This window comes from Crassostrea angulata, chromosome 5 (assembly GCF_025612915.1).
Source record: "Crassostrea angulata isolate pt1a10 chromosome 5, ASM2561291v2, whole genome shotgun sequence".
NCBI lineage: Eukaryota > Metazoa > Mollusca > Bivalvia > Ostreida > Ostreidae > Magallana > Magallana angulata.
In genome coordinates, this window is record NC_069115.1 from 16,452,256 (window position 1) to 16,472,281 (window position 20,026).

The 20,026-nt window shown below is 33.5% G+C and overlaps 2 protein-coding genes across 3 annotated transcripts; one reads left to right on the top strand and one right to left on the bottom strand.

Annotated features, from left to right (window-relative positions):
- Nucleotides 1-962: 962 nt before the first annotated feature.
- Nucleotides 963-11,235, bottom strand: LOC128184215 (1-acyl-sn-glycerol-3-phosphate acyltransferase delta-like). 2 transcript variants are annotated; one of them, XM_052853588.1, is made up of 9 exons: nucleotides 11,157-11,235; nucleotides 9,886-10,066; nucleotides 8,930-9,099; nucleotides 8,190-8,357; nucleotides 5,125-5,278; nucleotides 4,646-4,745; nucleotides 3,978-4,053; nucleotides 2,663-2,861; nucleotides 963-2,269 (listed from the first exon to the last, which is right to left on the bottom strand). In XM_052853588.1, exons 2-9 carry the CDS (start codon nucleotides 10,052-10,054, stop codon nucleotides 2,178-2,180), a joined length of 1,128 nt encoding a protein of 375 aa, XP_052709548.1. In that variant the 5' UTR covers nucleotides 10,055-10,066; nucleotides 11,157-11,235; the 3' UTR covers nucleotides 963-2,177. The 2 variants fall into 2 exon arrangements, with proteins under 2 accessions (XP_052709548.1, XP_052709549.1); XM_052853589.1 differs by having other exon boundaries at nucleotides 11,054-11,184.
- A 125-nt stretch (nucleotides 11,236-11,360) lies between these two features.
- Nucleotides 11,361-19,988, top strand: LOC128184214 (tyrosine--tRNA ligase, cytoplasmic-like). Its single transcript, XM_052853587.1, has 14 exons — nucleotides 11,361-11,495; nucleotides 12,373-12,471; nucleotides 12,989-13,135; nucleotides 13,599-13,774; nucleotides 14,148-14,277; nucleotides 14,915-14,995; nucleotides 15,220-15,271; nucleotides 15,578-15,760; nucleotides 16,160-16,245; nucleotides 16,776-16,908; nucleotides 17,269-17,366; nucleotides 18,012-18,205; nucleotides 18,624-18,762; nucleotides 19,373-19,988. The coding sequence occupies exons 2-14, from the start codon at nucleotides 12,379-12,381 to the stop codon at nucleotides 19,481-19,483; spliced, it is 1,623 nt and encodes a 540-aa protein (XP_052709547.1). The 5' UTR covers nucleotides 11,361-11,495; nucleotides 12,373-12,378; the 3' UTR covers nucleotides 19,484-19,988.
- The last annotated feature ends 38 nt before the right edge of the window (nucleotides 19,989-20,026 follow it).

Below are 20,026 nucleotides of genomic sequence, written 5' to 3' on the forward strand. Positions count from 1 at the left end.
AACATGTCATACTATGATCACGGTAGACAGTACTTGGATAAATTTTGATATATTCAAGCTACACAGCAGCTTATTTGAGCCTAAAATGAGAGAAAACCCCGCAGTGGTTGTTTAAATTTGCATGTAAAGATTCAGAATTGGGGGGGGGGGTCGATGGGGGAGACAAATACGATTGCGGGAGAAATTTGTCTCCCGCGCGGGAGATAGGTTGGATGCGGGAGATCTAAGATTTTTAGGCCGTTTTGCGGGAGTCTCCCGCGCAATGCGGGAGGGTTAACAGGTATGATCTGATACAGCAAAAATCATAATCAGTGATTGCTCCATATAAAGCTCTCACAGATTTGGAAAAAGAACATGTCATTCTTATAGTGTGGAATTATTTAAATTTGCCAACTTTTAGGGATTGGCAGTTTGTTGTATATTCTTGCAGGTGTAATTGTAAGTTCAGAAACAAAGATAACTCTTTCTAAATTTGTTTTCATTGAGAATTTAAATTCGTGGGGAAAAGTTACCCTTGATTACCACGAAAATTCAGTCACAACGAATTCTAATTAATCCACATTATATGTACGTTATAATATGATGAGAGATTGAAGAAACTATACTGTAAAATCTTGCAACTCAGCATTTGTATTATTATAATATCACAAATTAAATACAAAATCACACACAGACATACATACACATGGAAGAAACATGGATACATACGTTGGAAAAGTAGTAGGGCTAACAATCACCACGATTTGATATTTCCAACACTCTTTTTTTAAGTCATTATATAATAAGGAAAGCATTTTAGTAATAATCTTAATAGTTACACTTTTAAAATTAATCTCTATAAACTATTGATATATTCCTGATGGATCCTATATAAACTAACATGTTAATAGTTCTACAGTGAAGTGATAATAAGTTCAATTTGATGTATTATTTGATTGGCAAACAAATTAGCTAAATATCTTAAAAATTGATTTGCATCAACAACTTAATATTACTATACTGAATACAAATACATGTATAATTAATTACTCATGTTCTGAGGACAAATTATTTCATTTAATTGATTAAATGACAAAAATATTGAAATAAAAAAATGAATTTAATACTTGATAGTAATTAAAACTCTTTTACTACATGTATTAATTAATGTGAACACAGATATAGCGAAATATTGGATATACATTGAAGTTTTGTTGAGTCTCCAGCAAAATTCTTTACAAATCATTGCAAAATTTAAAGATTATAACAAATTCGGAAAAAGCAAAATTTACAGTTATAACAAATTGATTTTGAGTCTTGTTACAGCCATAGAGATGAAAAATAGCACAGTTTCAAACCTTTGTAACAAATTTCTAAATATTTTCAAATTAAAGTAAGCAATACTAATTGGCAAAATAGTTTGAATGAATTTATTTCCACACACATCCTTCAGTTAACAATCCAATTATTCGAAGAATGTATTTTTTATTTATCATAAATTGTAGTCTTTGGAAGATAACATGAATATAGCAAATTCGCTTTATTGTTTCTTGATTACCGGTATTATGAATTTGTTATGCGAATAAACGAATTACAGAATGATACAAAGAAGTACATGTAAATCCACTGGTCCCAACGACTTTGCTATAACTAAATTTAACTGAAGTTACCCTGGATATTCTAAACTCATACAACCTAGGTTAAAAGAGTTTACAGATTAAAATTTTCCCAAAGGTACGTCATACTCAATCAACTAAGGTAGCTGTTAAATTAAATGTGTTCCTTAGATCAGGGATAACAATGTGTCATGTTTATTTATTATGATTTTTATGTTGGATAAACTTCCAAACTAAATATCATATTCTAAAAATAAAAAGTGACTGCAATAGATACAAAAAAGTTTAAAAACAGCCTTTGATATAGATATTTATAACTATATCTTTTCATTCATAAAATTAAAAAAAAAAAATTTGTAATGTACATTTGTAGAACTGGTACTGTACGTTTGAGGAATATTCTTGAATAAACACCCTGCTAAACAAAGCATTAACAAGTATCTGTGGTATGTAAATTGGCAGGTATTTGGTATAAATAAGAGGCACTAAGCAAAATAATCCATTCTAAAGGTTAACATGTAAAAGGGGGACATGGTAGCCTGTGTTGAACTCTCTTCTTCTCCTAGCTAGCTCCCACCTTCTCTATTCCGCCTTCTTTTTGGTGATAACTTTTCCATATGCTGAGCCTTTCTCTAGTTGAGTGAAACCAATCATAAATTTGGCTAATAAATTTACTGAAAAAAAACCCAAACAATTCCAGTAATAATTTACACAAAGAAAGCATACATGTAGGTGAATATCACGTGTTTCAATTTTTCTATCAAAAATCAAATGCATGTACTGTTTCATGTACAAGATTCAACTCTGAGGATTATCATATAAAGTTTTAGTAATATATTAGATGGTTACTAGGTTTTTTGCAATGATTTTTCTTTTAATAAACATATAGGTATTGCCAAAATTGCCGTATTGGTTGGGGTAAAATTTTTTAAAAAACTGAAGAAAAAAAATGACAAATGAAAACAAGCATTCTGAGAGTATTGCATAAGCAATACACGTCCCCTACCGGTGAAAACCGGTAGGGGACTAATAAAAAAAGCAACATCTTTCCTTTTATTAGGACTTACCTAAAACAAAGACTAAGACTATCACAGCTTTATGAAGAAGACTTCCATAGAATAAAACATTGACTAGGTAAAATAGCAATGGCACAAGAGTCACAATGATCCAGAATATATGCATGACTAGGTCATTGTAGCGTTTTGGTATTCGAAATCCTGGTCTGTCTAATTCTTTGGTTTGGTAAAACTTTTCAACTACATCATCCTACAAACCAAGTAAATGGATAAATGGTTTATTTTCATATCAATATTCTAATAGAATTTATTTCTTTTTGAAGCTAGAGGATATGGTGTCATCCACAGGACTTAGACATTGTCTACGAAAACACTGTCTGAGATGCTAGCATTGACAAAACACATTTTGTAATTTCATAATTATAATTTTATAATTGTAAGTAATTTTATTATTAATATACAGTCAAAACTGCCGTAGCGGTCACCCCTATTAAGCAGTCACCTTTCGTATGCGGTTATTTTATTTCCTCCCGATGAAAAATCCTATATAATTGCCCTCTAAAAAGCGATCACCTGTCTAACGCGGTCAGCGGTCATCGTATTTTGATCCGAAACTGTACAGTCGACATGCATAGGGGGCCATCTTGGCCGGTCACATGATTTACACCCGGGGATTTTAAACATGGCTTCCGAATGTCGGGTATAAATGTAAACAATAATTATACGCTTGAGGCGAGAGAAACCAAATTAATCGATGTATTTAAAATACATAATTGGCAGATCAGATACGAATGGGAATCAAGTGAATTGTTTAAACAAGTATTAACAATATGTTTGTTTTATAAACATGAATGCTATACAGGTGTCAAAAATGTCCGCGGCGAGGCAAGAGAAAATTGCTTGATTTAATAATATGATTTTGAGTTCAGATACGGTCGGTTAAAAACGTAATTGTTGATTTGTATTAAAAGTGTTTGTTTTCTATATATACGGTACTCATGAAAATAGTATTAGTGTTGTAGTTGTGAAAATGTCGGTGACAAGGTTTTATCACGTAATGACTTTTTTGAATAATTTAAAGAAATATAAAAATTGCATGCACAATGCATTGTAATGTATTTCTACTTATTTGTAAATATAATATATACTATAAAAACATCAAATCAATTACTTTATCTATCATTTTGATACATTATTCTAAATATCAAGTATATAATTGAAATAAAATTGAATAATTGTTCTAAAAATGGATTTGATGTTGGCAAATTCACAAGTCTCTATTCAAAGGTCACCTCTGTTAAGAGGTCACTTTGGGTGCCTCCGGCAGGTGACTGCTTAATACAAGTTTGACTGTACATGTAAATACCTTTTCTTTAAACAAATTCCTCAGCCATTCGGACAACTCCTCCTCAGAGTCCGGTAAATCTTTGACCTCGTACCTCCTACAGCATTCAGGAAGATCACGGATATTAATCGATTTAAATTCAAAGGTAACTGATGAAACATACATTTAATTTACTAGAGATTCAAGAATAAACTCTCCCTAATGATATCATGGTAAAAGGTTTTGTCAATGATAAATACTGTTAGACATAAAATGAGTATAGTTATATATCGCAAAAAATCGTCGATATTACTGTGGAATCATTAAATTTTGTAGGGGCCAATTTTCGTGGACTGCTAAAATTTTACAGATTTGTGAGGACGTAATTTTGTGTATTCTCTTAAACCTATAACTCAAATATGACTTTATTACCCTAATTTATTAATTTGTCGAGGATGTTAATTAGTGGATTAGAGGTACCCTCGAATTCCATGATAATTGAGCCACTACAAAATTTAATGATTCCAAAGTATGTAAGATGATATACTAATTTAAAATCCTTCAGTTGTATTTATTCATGTTATACATATGTACTGAGAAATAATTTAAATTTTTGGTCAATATCATTTTCTTGCGATTTGATAAAAAAAACTGTTGAATCACCTACAATAAAGAGTCAACAGTATCTGAAGATCAATTGCATGACAAACCTGGCTCGGATTCTACTCATGATCTTCTTGCCATGAAGTACATCCATCAGAGAGGGGTAGCCGTCATCAAACACAACTGTAGCATCATACACGGCATTTACTATATAAAAAGGGTAAAAAAACGTCAGTAATCTAATCATCAAGTGTGATAAGTATATAAAAGGATTACGGATCTCTATAGTCCCTTCCTTCATCCCTGAATTGTACATGTAAAGAAATACTGTACCCAATAAAAATTCTGTTAAATTCCAAGTGCTGTATATTCCTTGTTTTATGCAAATGCAATTCCCGTGTTTTCCATAAAATAGTGAGAATATAAAATCGCGAATGCCAAATTTTTATCATGGTAAGTTTCATGTAGTTTATATATATCAAAAAAATTAAAAGCGAGATTTTAAAATTTGCGAGACGTGCCTCTGCAATTTTACGCAGAAATATTCCCTGCATTTAAATAGGAATCTACAGTATTATTTTCCTACATTTTCCTTTGAGTTCCTGAATGGAGTAGGCAAACCCCTTTGGTCTGGGCAGCAGGTGGTGCTTCATTATCGGGTAGCCTTTCTCTTTGGCCACAATGTGGCTGTTTTCCAGTTTCTGGTTTGTCAGTCTGGTTCCTTCAGGGAAAAGTAAAAGCTAGCAAAAAGAAAATGGTCAATTATAATTTTAGGCAAGGATAAATTTATCATTCGATTCTATGGCCAAAAGTTTCAATTTCAATATACATGTATAACACAGAAAGGAATTTCATTTTTTCAATTGCAATACTTGAAAAGGGAAATAAATCTGTTTAATTTCATATTTTCTAAAACTTCAAATTGAGTGTTTTTCAATATTACAATAAAAGTGATCAATGCTGCTTCATTTGACTAATTGAAGCAATGTTTAACAAAACCATCATATGTTTGGCCTCATTTACATTCAGTGTACGTACTTCATTCTACATGTGATTGCATCTATGAAACTATGATTGATCAAGAACTTCAAACAGAATGGGGTTCATCAAGCTTTCCCCATCAATAACACACCAATAAGTCCTCTAACATTTAGATAACACTTCATACCCAAATGTTATCAATAATTTCAAGTTTGTTATATTTCTTTGTAAAGATCAATAATAGCTCTAACAGTGACCAAGTAGTAGTTCTTACAGTGACCTAGTGACCCAGTAGTAGTTCTCAGTGACCCAGTAGTAGTTTTTACAGTGACCCAGTAGTTGTTCTTACAGTTACCTAGTGACCCAGTAGTAGTTCTCAGTGAACCAGTAGCAGGGTTGGCCGGGAAATACCAGTGCTGGGAATTACCGGTGGTAAATACCGGTATTTCCCGTCACGGTCAATACTACTGTTTTTCACTAATCTGGGAAATACTGGGAAATACAAATTTATAATCTTTATTCCTTTAATTTTTTCAATGCAAAACATATGTTTATGATAAAAGATATTAACAATAAGCATCAAAAACCAATTTATCCCACTTTCCCATTTCACTGCCAGTTTATGAATCTTAAATTCACCAATCACCTATTCCCAAAGACTTCTATAGCTGCTAAAGTACAAATTTTAGTCCAGCTTTTTGAACTTCAAGTTTTCTGTGTTACAGATTTATAATTCAAAGCACAAAATAAACTGTTATAATTACTGTAAGTGTTACAAGTAACAATTAAATAATCACACATGTTGTTATAATAAATGACACTTGACAGTTTTGTGCTCCTGTTTTGGGGAGATATATACTATGAGTGGGGCTGATTGGCTTCTTCTTAGGTGTGTTGCATACTAAGGTAGTGACCCAGTCACACTTTATTTTTCACATTCAATTTTCTTGCACCATTTTCACATTCACCAAATAAACAGAAAATGGAACTTTTCATATTATGTTTATGATAACTGTATAGATTCACCTATACCTGACTAGTCTTAAAAACAAATAACAATCTTGTCAATGAATGAACCATGTTGAGTATTCATAAGAAGATAACCAATGCATTACTGGGCAGTCAAACTTGTTAAAATCAAAGAACATTATAAAATGTCAAAAAGCTGACAAGGTGTACTATTGTCTACATCCCTACAGATTTGATTAAGACTAATGTCTAAGTATGAAGTACTATAATATGTAGTTGTACTTTATGTCCCAGTATTTCCCGGGAAATACCAGTAATTCCCGGGAATTACTGTAAAACGAGAAAATATGGCGCACTACACATTTTAGCGCCTTTGGCGCAACTACCTCTGAGCGCTAAAATTAATAGTGCACCAACGATTTTTTATATGTATTAAATTTCTTCAAGTTGCAAAACAATAACGTCAGTCAATTTTTAAGGCTATATTGAAGTGTTAATTTAAATATCAGATGCTGTCGGTTCTGTTTGTTTAAACAATTCCACGGGTAAACGTTAAGGGTTATCAGAATAAGTGCCTAAACATGGATTGATTAATTCAGTTTTAATTGCTTTTTAATATCTCTCATTAGCACCTTGAAAATTGGGCTTCTCCCCATGCCATTTCCATTTAGCGTCTCGAGGTGAAAATGTGATTAAGCGTTGCGTTCGTTAACGCTGACAATACATGATTGATCATAATTTTATTGATCTCTGATTAGTGGATATAAAGATAACAAGACGATACCTATTTTTGTGTTTTTTTATGTAAAATTACTGTGAAAAAGATTCTCTCATGGTGATTGAAACTCATGGTAAATGTAGCATTCGATTTCACTTTTAGTTTCGGGACTTTTCTAGTGTTATCCAAGTCGACAGGTTAAATTCAAAGTCCGATAACTCAAATTTGTTTACCAACAAAAATTACACATCATCGCCAATAAATGAAGTTTTCATATCTATCTACTGACGATTTACACAAAAGTAAGTGTATTGTTCTCAACGACAGTTTACCGTGCATGCGAGATAGAAATCAAAGTCGTTGTGTTCACGTGCTTGAGTGAACACAGAACTAAATTTTGGGCGTGATCGTTTATCAAACAACAACATTTTTTGTTTTCTTTTTTAAAGAAAAGATGCATGCGCTAAAATATAATTGTGCAAATCTACTGGCACTTGCATTTGCGCTAAAATAAGTATGCGCCAAATTTTCTCGTTTTACAGTACCAGTATTTCCCACCGTCCTGGGTAATATGAGTATTTCCCGCTTTTTTGCCAACCCTAACCAGTAGTAGTTTTTATAGTGACCCAGTAGTTGTTCTTACAGTTACCTAGTGACCCAGTAGTAGTTCTCAGTGAACCTGTAGTAGTTTTTACAGTGACCCAGTAGATGTTCTTACAGTGACCCAGTAGTTGTTCTTACAGTGACCTAGTAGTTGTTCTTACAATGACCAAGTAGTAGTTTTTACATGACCCAGTAGTTGATCTTACAATGACCCAGTAGTTGTTCTTACAGTGACCCAGTTGTTGTTTTTACAGTGACCCATGCCAGTAGTTGTTCTTACAGTGACCAAGTAGTTGCTCTTACAGTGACCCAGTAGTTGTTCTTACAGTGACCCAGTTGTTGTTCTTACAGTGACCTAGTGACCCAGTAGTAGTTCTTACAGTGACCCAGTAGTTGTCTGGATACTCCACAGCTGTCCGGACTCCCTCCTGGATAATCTGTTTATCCTTGGTCCAGTCCCTCTTCAGGAACAGCGACTCTGTGAACCACCAGGCCCAGCCAATCAGAGGAATCAGCTGGAGGACTTTCTTCCCATAGATCTTTGTTGTCTAAAATCAGATCATTTCAAAATCTTGGTTAATTAAGTGAGAACAACCACATGACAAAAGAGAACTCTTACAGATTAGTCATTTCTCAATCAACTTTATCTGCCTTTTTACAGGTTTTTTGGGTTTTATGCTTAAAAATTGAGCACATGAGGCAATCATTTGATAAATACCTTTTTCCAAATGTGAATTGTAAATAAAAAGAAATTCTAAAATAAAGATGTTACAAAAAAAAATATCATGATATTGTGATTGAATCTCCAGCTAAATTTCTATGTACATGTACATTCTTTTGACTGTTAAACATCCAATCTCAGCTAGCAATTCTCACGTATGTATATATCTTGTACTAGGTAAACTTCCATTTATACCCTGTGAGTACAACATACAGAAATTGACTTAAGATGGCAAAATTTAATTACAAATTTATCACATAATTGATTAGGTACCAAAAACTACAACTATGAAGTGTATAACATAATTCAATGCAATTATACCTACACAGTGTATTACATGATTGGCAGCAATCAATAATCACAGTAACCATGGAGTGTATTACAAAATCTAGTCCTCACCCCCAGCATCCGGATTCTCTCGGCCAGGATCCAGGCCATGAGCCAGTCAATCTCGTACTTGTGGTTCATAATGACCATCATGTGTTCTCGGGCCAGGTGCCTCCTTTCCTCGGGGTCCATGTGTAACACACACTCACATCCTGCCCACCATTGTCCAACGCTTGTGAACTCTGACCCAACAAAAATAAATCCAATGATATTAAAGTCCAGCGACTTGTTCAGCAGAGCGGCCGCTCGCAAGTGCTCGCCAAGATGTCTTATACCTGCAAAATGGATAATGGCGAACGCTCGCTAGCACTCGCACTACAACTCAGTACTAATAGTTATTAATCATACTAATAATATTGTTAATATATGTAGACTGTTCCCGTAGAGAGACATTTTCATAGTATGTCAAACTTAAATTAAACTTTCACTATAACTAAATAACTGTGATGAAATTAAACTGAAAATTTGAAAAATTTAACCAAGAAAACATTATTATCTATAGTAAACTATGAATTCCTGTTTGAAGCATTGACATATGTGCATACTGCATTGAGCTGAATCCTCATATGTTATCTCCTTGAGAACAATGCAGGGACTTCAAACAAGTGTAGAGAGTGGTTTGTTTGTCAATAAAATTGTGTATATGTACATTATGTAATCATTGACCAGCAGCTACCAAGAAGTTGCTGGATACTAGCAGCTCCAACGGAGCTGCCCGTTATGTATATATATATGGGTGAAAGCATGAGGGAGTAAATGGAGAGTCAGAGTTAGAAAGTGACCGATGTTTGTGTAAATTGTTAATATGTGAAAACAGAATAAATTTGTAAATAGACTTTTATTTTAAGCTACCAAAGAAAATTAAAGGAGAAAAGAAATGGATCATATTATATAGACAATAGTGGAAAAACAAGACCGCAGGCTCGGTTGCGCTACACAAGTCAGATGTATGTTACCAATGTACTTACGACACCACGAGGCATACGCCAGGTAGTAGTTGACTTTCCTGTACAGGGTTTTGTCAAATGGCCAAATGATGAGGCTCAGAAGCTGTAGAAAGTTCAGGAAGAGCGTACTGACAAAGAACACATAGGCAAACAACAGGAACCAGATAGGCCAGCTCTTCCAGTTCTCCATGGTGTACAGCCCCTGTAAAATATTAACACTGCATTGCCAAATATTTCAGGGAGAAAACAAATTTGAGAATCCAGCAAAAATCTACATTAATTTATTTAATATTAAACTGTATTTGGTCCCACTAAAAAGAATACAGTGTATTAATTAACGATTGATTGATAAAAGGACTGAAGAAATTAAAATATAGGAATTCATGCATTTTTACATAGTAACATAAATTGAAATTTATTAAATAGTAAAAACCATGATTTCTCCCCTCAAAGAGTACTGAATTGGGTTGTTCACATAGCAACTAGCTAAAAAAATTTTTTTAAAAGTATGCATACATGCTTAATCTTTGTTCGCGTTATGCATGTGTGGAATGGATCTAAGATTCAGATGAGACATATCAGACTCACATTACTGAGTACCGGTATTCAGTACAAAAATTTCAGCCTTGATGAATCTTGTCAAGAATTGGTGTAATTTTTTTCCCAGCCAACTTTATTGCCTTAACATTTTTTGGAATAACAGCCAGGCGCATAACGCATTTCAAAATATGCATTCCTTTAGCTATTCTATACTATACTGGCGTGCGACCAGTTCTCGCCGAGTACCATATCTCGCCAGTACATTGTGGCGTCATTTTAACAACACATAAACTTATAGACGAAAAATGACGTCACAATGTACTGGCGAGAAATGGTACTCGGCGAGAACTGGTCACACGCCAGTATAGCTTTATCTTTAGTGCCACCCCCACCCCTTCAAGTCGTGTGCTATTTAGTACAATTATATTTATTATGCTCCCCTTTCACTCTAAGCTTCATGACTACGCCACAGCTGAACAAACTATTATAAATGAAATGGTCCATAGTTATTTGATTATGAATTTATGTTCTACATATTTGAGCGTAGTCTAGCCATTGTAAGAGTAAACAGTGTCTATACTTTCTTTACGTTACTACGCATGTATCGCATACTGTATCCATGGAAAAGGCGAAAAAAGATTGCACTTACTTTTATTGGAAATTCTATAAATTAAAGATTTGTCTTTATTTGACAATGTGCTAGCTTTGTCGAAAATCTAAACATCCTTTAAGCAAGGCCCATGTAATATTACCTAATTTTATCCTCCAGGATTTGGCATTGGACTTTGAAGCGATCTTGTTTACTTCTGGTTGTCGTAAAACATATCAAATAACTCACGAATCTTAACTACAGTGAAAATTAAAATAATATGCACTTTTCTATAAGTTCTGAATATATCATCTACAACAATTCATTGTCCGAGTTATTTGATCTTCATTTAATCTATAGTAAGAGTATAGCTTTTACGACATATCGAAATCTGGTTTTGCTCAATAACGTGGGTCGGGATGATGAAACCTTGTCAACATACCATATTTCAGTAATATTTTCAACTTTCTGGGCACTTTGAAACATTTTTGAAACAGCAAAGGTAAAGTTCTGAATTTTTCAATTTGGGCCTTCCAATGTATTTAGAACAAAAGATTTTATTTTGATTAATGTTGTATTTTATTCAATTTGAATTTGGTAAAAAAGAGTGTTCTGAGTATCAATATCTAGTCACTGTGTAACCACATTCTGTTTTTTGTTTGTTTGTTTTTTTAAGTATAATGTATTAGAATCAATGATGCTACGTTTCAAAATGCATCAATGTTATTATGTACATACATTTTATATTTACATGTATTAAATGTAAATAAATTTGAATGCCTGCCATGCAGTCATATTGACTTGATGCCAATTAATTCATCACTCTAATTAACTTAATATGAATTACTAATACAACAGTAATACACAAAGTGTCATATTGTACTGTAAATGGACAATGCTAGTACCGTATGTTTTGATTAGTAATTAATGTACTGGTAAGTAGATGCATAAGTCCAGGTGCACGTAGATGATGTTTGTTAGTACATGTATTGCGTATCATTATTTGATGGCACAGACACGTTTTGCCCTGAGGGGCACATGTTGTTATTATTTCACAAACAGGAAGAAAAGCAAGTTTATAAATTACAATATATTAAGTCAATAAGCTGAAATAGATATTTGGTATTACCAGTAGATTTTTAAAATGTCAGCTTTGATAAATGGATGACAAAATTCCTTAATATAGATTTGTAAAAACAAAAAAATAATTGAAGTCAACAAACCAAGCAGTAAGTTTTTTTTAAAAGTATTTAAAAAAAAAAAAAACACTCAATGTACGCCTTATGTTTTAGGTTTTAAATTGATGCCTGTTTGTCAGTGTGGTTTCTGTTCAGTTTGATTTTACTCAATTTTTATTTTATTTTTTTATTTTTTGGCAGTAAGACATGGATGTGAAGGATTTGTCAAATAAGATGGAGTCTGTGTCAATCTCTCTTTCACCAGAGGAGAAACTGAATCTCATAAAGAGGAACCTTCAGGTAGGATGAAGTAGGAATACAGGAAAAAGGGGGGAACGAATTTGGACTTAATTTTCTTGCCATAAAAAATATACTTTGATTTTTTATCATGATGAATTAAGAAGAAGTTAGACATGTTAGAATTAAATTTGTATAACACGAAGGAATTGCATGAACATGTAAATTTTGTGTACGGTACTATAACATTTGAAAATAATGCTGCAATATGTTAAGATGTCCCACAGCAAAAATATGGCTGGAAAACGATATTCTTTAAATCAAAGAAGAAATAGTTTGAGAGTATTTCTTAATAATTTTATATCATATATTGACAACAATGTCAAACATAACACTTGATGCATTTTATTTATGTCTTGTGCACTTTGTTGTCACATGAAGTGCATAATTTGCTAACATTGCATATTGTCTAATTAAATCGCATCGGCATAGGTGATTAATGACTCTTTAATAAGTTTAAACCATTATCAAATCTCCATTGGTGCTCTTTTTTAATGTATATTATTTTTTTATATTGTAGGAAATAATAGGTGAGGACAAACTAAAGACAATTCTGAAGGAGCGGGATGTCAAGGTGTACTGGGGGACCGCCACCACGGGGAAACCACACGTGGCCTACTTTGTTCCCATGTCCAAGATAGCCGACTTCCTCAGGGCAGGATGCGAGGTACATTCAAAGAACCAAGGGGGTGCTAATTGAATGTTAACAAAAACAGATATTGCCTCTCTTGGGTTTGAACTCAGGTCCTTTACCATAGAAATCTAGCTCAATTGTAACAATTCGTGTTTTCCAAAAACTTATATTTTGTCTCTTGTATTGTTTGAATTACATAATTAGCGTGATACATGTAATGTCATTTGCACTGCCCACATTGATAAGTTTTTTCGCTCACTTTTTTTAATCTTTTAGGGTTTTTTGTAAGATTTATCTCGTCAGTTACCATTTTTATAGTATATTACGTATGTTAAAACTTACAAAAATCAAATAAATCTTTCAGATTAATGCCTTTATATTAACACTTATTGGTCATGGTGACCAACACATCTAAACATGGATAGTATATGCCATTGATTTGTCGTAATGAGTGAATATTTCTGACTTCATGTGGGACCTTTATCTTTTCCATCAGGTGACCATTCTGTTTGCGGATTTACATGCTTATCTAGACAACATGAAGGCCCCCTGGGACCTCCTGGCTTTGCGAGTTCAGTATTATGAGAGAGCGATCAAAGCCATGCTCAAATCTATTGGAGTTCCCCTGGAGAAACTCAAGTTTGTCAAAGGATCAGACTACCAGCTCAGCAAGTGAGAGCAGCCATTTTCACCTGTTTTATGATTTACTGTTATAAACAATTCTTAGTGAAATCTCTTAGATACATCATGAACAATAAAACTAAACAATTTAATAATGTTGAGCAGCAAATTTCTACTATATTTGGAAATTCTGTTTAGTATTAATCACATCTTCAAAATTTTTCAGATTCAATCTGAATCTAACCTGAATGGTTGATTTTGACCTTTAAGTCTATGTGATGTATTGTACTTTACTACAGCTTGGAATATTTCAGTAATGATTATCAGTATATCTGAGCTGTAAAAACTGAATTGTTATGCACACGTAGAGTATATGGATAGACAAGTGGGCGGGACTTGCAATGTGAATTTTTCTGATTGGCAGAGAGTACACTCTGGATGTTTACCGGCTGTCGTCAATGGTTACGGAACATGATGCCAAGAAAGCGGGTGCTGAGGTGGTCAAGCAGGTGGGGAATCCCCTGCTGAGTGGTCTCCTATACCCAGGGCTCCAGGTACGGTAACAATATACAGGTACATACACAGGTACTCTTCCTAACTGACCACTTCAGGTATGGCCACTTTTTACAGATCTACATGACTGTTCAATTGATATGAATCTCCCCAGACCATAGTGGTTTACATTTACATGCAAATATTTATTTCAGTTTCAGTTGAGTGGGAATCACGTACTATAATACAAATTTGATTCCTTTGGTTATATATATATTATTAGTTAGGTTAGGGGGCATTTTTAAAATCCATATCAATTTGGTAAATCTGTTTACAAATAAATATTTTATGGGTATGTGAACATGATGAATGTGAAGTAAAATTCTGTATTTTAGGTCATACATGTATATGTTCTCCTTACTTTGGAATTTAGAATTACCTATTTTCATAACACTGTTTTTTACTGAAATGTACAGTCTGAGTGTATTTATTAAAGCTAAAATAAAGATGTAATATTTTATGTAGTTGTAAAAGTTGAAAAGTAACAATTTGGTCTATACATGAATTTAGATATTTTATTTAGTAATACTTTACTTTATCAATGAAGAGATGGGGGGGGGGGGGGATAGATAACGTGCCGATATGCTATTTGGTGATCTGCAAGCTAACTTTTTCTGATTATCAGTACTTTGATTCTAGGCTTTGGATGAAGAATATTTAAAAGTGGATGCTCAGTTTGGTGGTGTAGATCAGAGAAAAATTTTCACATTTGCTGAAAAGGTACTTTCCAAAGAATTATATATATATTACATTTTTATAACCAATACTGTTGTTAAGATTTCATGTTTCTTTCATCATTTGAAATTTATTTTAAATTGCTCAAATTATAATTTTATTGGCAAATGACATTAATCTAAAAAAGTTAAGAACTCCCAATTAAGAATTCTTGATACACTGTACTGATACATGAATATTGAAATGTTCTTTGGTTCTATTTTTTTTAGTATCTCCCCCATTTGGGTTACACAAAGAGAATTCACCTTATGAACCCCATGGGTAAATGTTCCATGTTAAATTAAAAATACTACGGTAATTCCAATTAACGAACAAGGATATTGGAACACCAGTTTTATCTTTTTCATATTTTGATATTAAACAACATTTATTTAAAGTTAATATTTCAATATGTCAACCATCTTTCCTATTTTCAAAATGATTAAGTCCATTTATATATTCAGTCTTTTAAAATCACACTTAAAAATCTATAGTAGGTGACTTTGGGTTTTTTTTTTTAATAAAATATAAATAATGTAAAAATTGAAATATTTTAGAATGATGTTTATTTTGAATTCTTTTAAACAGTTCCCGGTTTGACTGGAGACAAAATGAGTTCATCGGTGGAGGATTCTAAGATTGACTTATTAGATTCCCCCTCTGCTCTGAAGAAGAAGCTGAAGAAGGCTTTCTGTGAGCCGGGCAATGTGAAAGACAATGGCGTCCTGTCCTTCTGTCAGCACGTGCTGTTCCCACTCCGAGGGAAAGAGGGTAAGGGGGTCATAAATAATTTGCAGTTTGTTTTTAAAGCACTGCCAGCTGCAGGCATGCGTGTTATTTCTCACAAACCAAACTAACAAATATGAACCTTATCTTTTTCAAAAAATCACTTTATGGTATTGAAAACTTTCCCTTTAAGATTGTAAGTGTTAACATTTACTGAGTATTTTTTCAGCAGTTAATTTGTTGCGGACTCAAGAAAATGCCTAACGTTCATAATAGAGAGATATTCATCACCTAGTGTGTTTTTATTATGTCATTATTTAATTGCAAGCCAAGCATTTGGTTGAAAGAAAAACAGAAGTATTTACTGATATTATGAAATAGTCCGCTTTGTTGTTTCTAGTATCTTGCTGTAGAAAGCCATCTTAATCCCATTACCTCTTGTAGGTTTCCTTGTAAAGAGAGTTCCCGAGTTTGGAGGCGACTCCATGTATGCAACTTATGATGAACTAGAGCAGGCATTTGCAAAAGAGGTAACAGTTAAAACATACCAGACTTTTTTCTTTTTTTTGACAAATTATCTTTATTGCAGACCCGATTGACATTTAAACGTGTATAATAAAATTATTGCAGACATGATAGACATACCGGTAGATATGTGTATAATAAAATTATCACTTATAAAACTAAAGTTAAACTTCTTTATCTAAACTTGATGGGACTGTTTAAAATCTTCAAGATATTCAAGTATTTGAGATATTGAGGTTAAAATACTTTAAAAAATAAGTGGTTGGGACTTACAAATCACTGCTAGATATCCATTGTATTCAAGATATCCGTGTTCGATATATCGAAGTTCAACTGTATATTGATGTGTAGAATCATCAGAATTTCACTACTGGTAAATCAATATCAATATTTAAAAATGTGAATTTCACATTACATGCAATATCACATGCTGATGGTATAATGTTTTGTAAATATGTATATACATGTAATACATTGTAATAATATACCACATACATGGATAGATTATAAGGATTTTGAATTTCGTTTGTAACAGGAGGTACATCCAGGGGATCTGAAGGCCTCCGTGGAGAGATATTTAAATGAGCTGCTAGAACCAATCAGGAAAGAGTTTGAATCAGCAGAGAACAAAAAACTGGTGGCCCAGGCTTACCCAGTGGAGAAGAAAAGTAAGGGAGTTAACTTGTCCAGAACTTATTTTAAAACGCATGTATGATATAGTCAAGTACAATGTAAGAGTATATTTTTTTAAGTTTAAAAAAAGCCAAATAAATTTTTACCTCAGAAAGAGATTGAAATTTTTTTTTCATAATGTTCATGAATTTATCAATGGTTGGTCCTCTTAGAAAAATGAAAAAGTTTATCAAAATTACCAATTTAATGAAGAAAATCTTAATTCTATTATCCCTGTTCAAATATATCTATAATTTAATCAGCGCAGTATCTAGGGAAACAAAATTGTTATTTAAACTGCCAATATTATATGATTTCTAAACTGGTTTCTAATACTTTCTTTATCCTTATTTTAGAGAAACCCGGTCAGCAGGGAGGTGAAGCGGGCGGCTCCGATGAACTGGTTCCCTCTCTGTTAGATCTACGAGTCGGCAAAATATTGGACGTCAAAAAGGTGAGAAAAAACTGTAAACCAACCTTAATTCGAGTTCGAAAAAAAAAGATGTGGAAAAGACTTGGACGCGAAATTAGTCGCCGCAAACCACTTAATTTTGAGGTACATCGCAAAATGAAGTCGTCGCGAATAATAGTTGGTTTACAGGAACATGAAGATTTGTTGGTATCCATCTGTTGTGAATTGTTCATGCCAATTACTTATATTTTTGATTTTGAAGGTAACATGTTTTTGATTGTGTTTTCTGTAATTGCAAGCAGGAGTAAAGCAATTTTAAGTTTTGCAGTGTAATACATTAAAGATATAGATTTTTAATGAAAGTTTGAATTTCTCTAAAACCCAACTGCTAAAGACGTTTTCTTTAAAATAACCAGTTTGTACAGTGATGTGTTTTTAAAAAGAATCTGGTTAGATTACTCCACAATAAATGCATAAATCCAGTTCAATTACTCCAAAGAACTGCATACACCTAAGCATAAGAAATTTGCATCTTATTGATATATTTCGTATTCCTAAAGAGCTTCATAACCATCCCTTAAGATTTTACCAGTTTACATACTAAGTATTCTACAACAGCAACTAAAAGTAAAATGATCTATGTACTTAATAAAGAATATTAACTAAATCTTTTAATTTCTTTCGTAGCACCCTGATGCTGAGTCACTGTACGTGGAGACAGTTGACGTGGGGGAGGGTGAACCGCGGACCGTGGTCAGTGGATTGGCGGGGCTCTACCCCATGGAGGATCTACAGAACAGAATGGGGGTGTTCCTGTGTAACCTGAAGGCTGTCAAGATGAGGGGCGTGGTGTCACAGGCCATGCTCATGTGTGCCTCAGTGTAAGTCATTTCAAGTATGCCTCAGTCAGTGTAAGTCATTTCATGTGTGCCTCAGTCAGTGCAAGTCATTTCATGTGTGCCTCTGTCAGTGCAAGTCATTTCATGTGTGCCTCTGTCAGTGCAAGTCATTTCATGTGTGCCTCAGTCAGTGTAAGTCATTTCATGTGCCCGAGTTCCAGTAGTTATGAATTTTTATAGTAGAGTTGCGAGAAGGAAAATTGAGTTGATACTTGGATAATTTATGATATACATGTAGAATAATTACTTTCTGTAATATGTTACCCACTTTGAAGACTAGAGTAAAGAAAACTAACCTTGCTGTAAACGTGAATTCACCTAAGTGTGCAACCACATGTGGTTTACTGTAATGTGCATAAGCTTTAACTTCAGCATACAGTTTTCTGTCTCTGCATTGTAGAGATGACCCCCGGGCCGTGGAACCCCTAGACCCCCCTCAAGGTAGCACCCCAGGGGACAGAGTGATGTTTGAGGGACATGAGCAGGGAAAACCAGAGGAGGAACTCAAACCCAAGAAGAAAATCTGGGAGAAACTACAGGTGTGTTACAATATACCAGTGATGAGGTAGCAGGGTGTCTATTGTGTGCATCTGTCAAACCATTTAGTATTTATTTAAACTATAAAATGGTTTTTTTGGTGATTCACGTGGGACATGAAGGTAGCGACATTGCAGAAAAAAGATGCGAGTTATGGGAATTAATTTGCAATGATCTTTACCTTCAGCACCCGCATGAATCATCAAAGAAAGCATTCGATTGTTTATATTTAGTTTATCTTTTAACCAATTAATAAATTGATTTTAAAAAGTAAGTAAAATACACTAAATTGCTGTATAAGTACATTAGCTAAAAGAAACAGCCAAATTGTCTCCTTTGAGACAGAGTCAGACATCATCATGATTATTTCGTGCAAACCGTGATTTTTCTTACGTCACCAATTGATAAACAGGGAGTGTCGACTTCATTCCTGTCAGTTTCAGCTGCTGTAGATTTCGACCAATCCATAAACGGGCGTGTTTCTCTAAAGCTATGAATTAACTATTAGTTTATGGAAGAAATACAGGGAATCATACTTGATAGATGTAAATATTTGTATAAAAATTATGTAAAAATTCTAGGTAATTTTTAAAGTTTGAACGTCTATTGCAGGTGGATTTGAGAGTGAATGAGAAAAGTATAGCAGAATGGCAGGGCAATGTAATGAAGACCAAGCTAGGGAACGTTACAGCCAGCAGTCTAAAGTGCGTACCGATAAAGTGACGGAACAAGCCTGAATATAGACTCAAATTAATATCTGGAAAAAGTGCTCCATTATTTATTGTTTCTGACTGACAGAAACCAGTTCTTCAAGACATATTCTATCCATGGGGGATTTTTTTTTACACCAGACATTTTCATTTTCAGTTCTACTCATGTATTTTTTTTAAGGTAGGGGGATTGGAGTTTGATTTATTATTGAATCAGAATGTGAAATGAGAGACCCTTGAATGTTTTCTGGAGGAAATTTACCCATGAATATTTTGCTTTCATGAAGAAACAAACTTTCTTTATAAAACAAGTATTACATGTATTATTTTGTCATGCTCAGTAGGTATTTTTAATGTCCTATGTAATACATGTACAATGTATTTTTTTTTACTTCGCAAGAAAGTTCATGCACCTGATAAAGGGTCATACGTTGAAAATAAATTTTGTCAAGCTATTTTGAGATAAAATGATATTCGATGATTTTATTGATTTTTAATAAAACATGTGTCCACCTGTATGTGACGTTCAAACATTGTTTTCTCTTCATTAATGGGA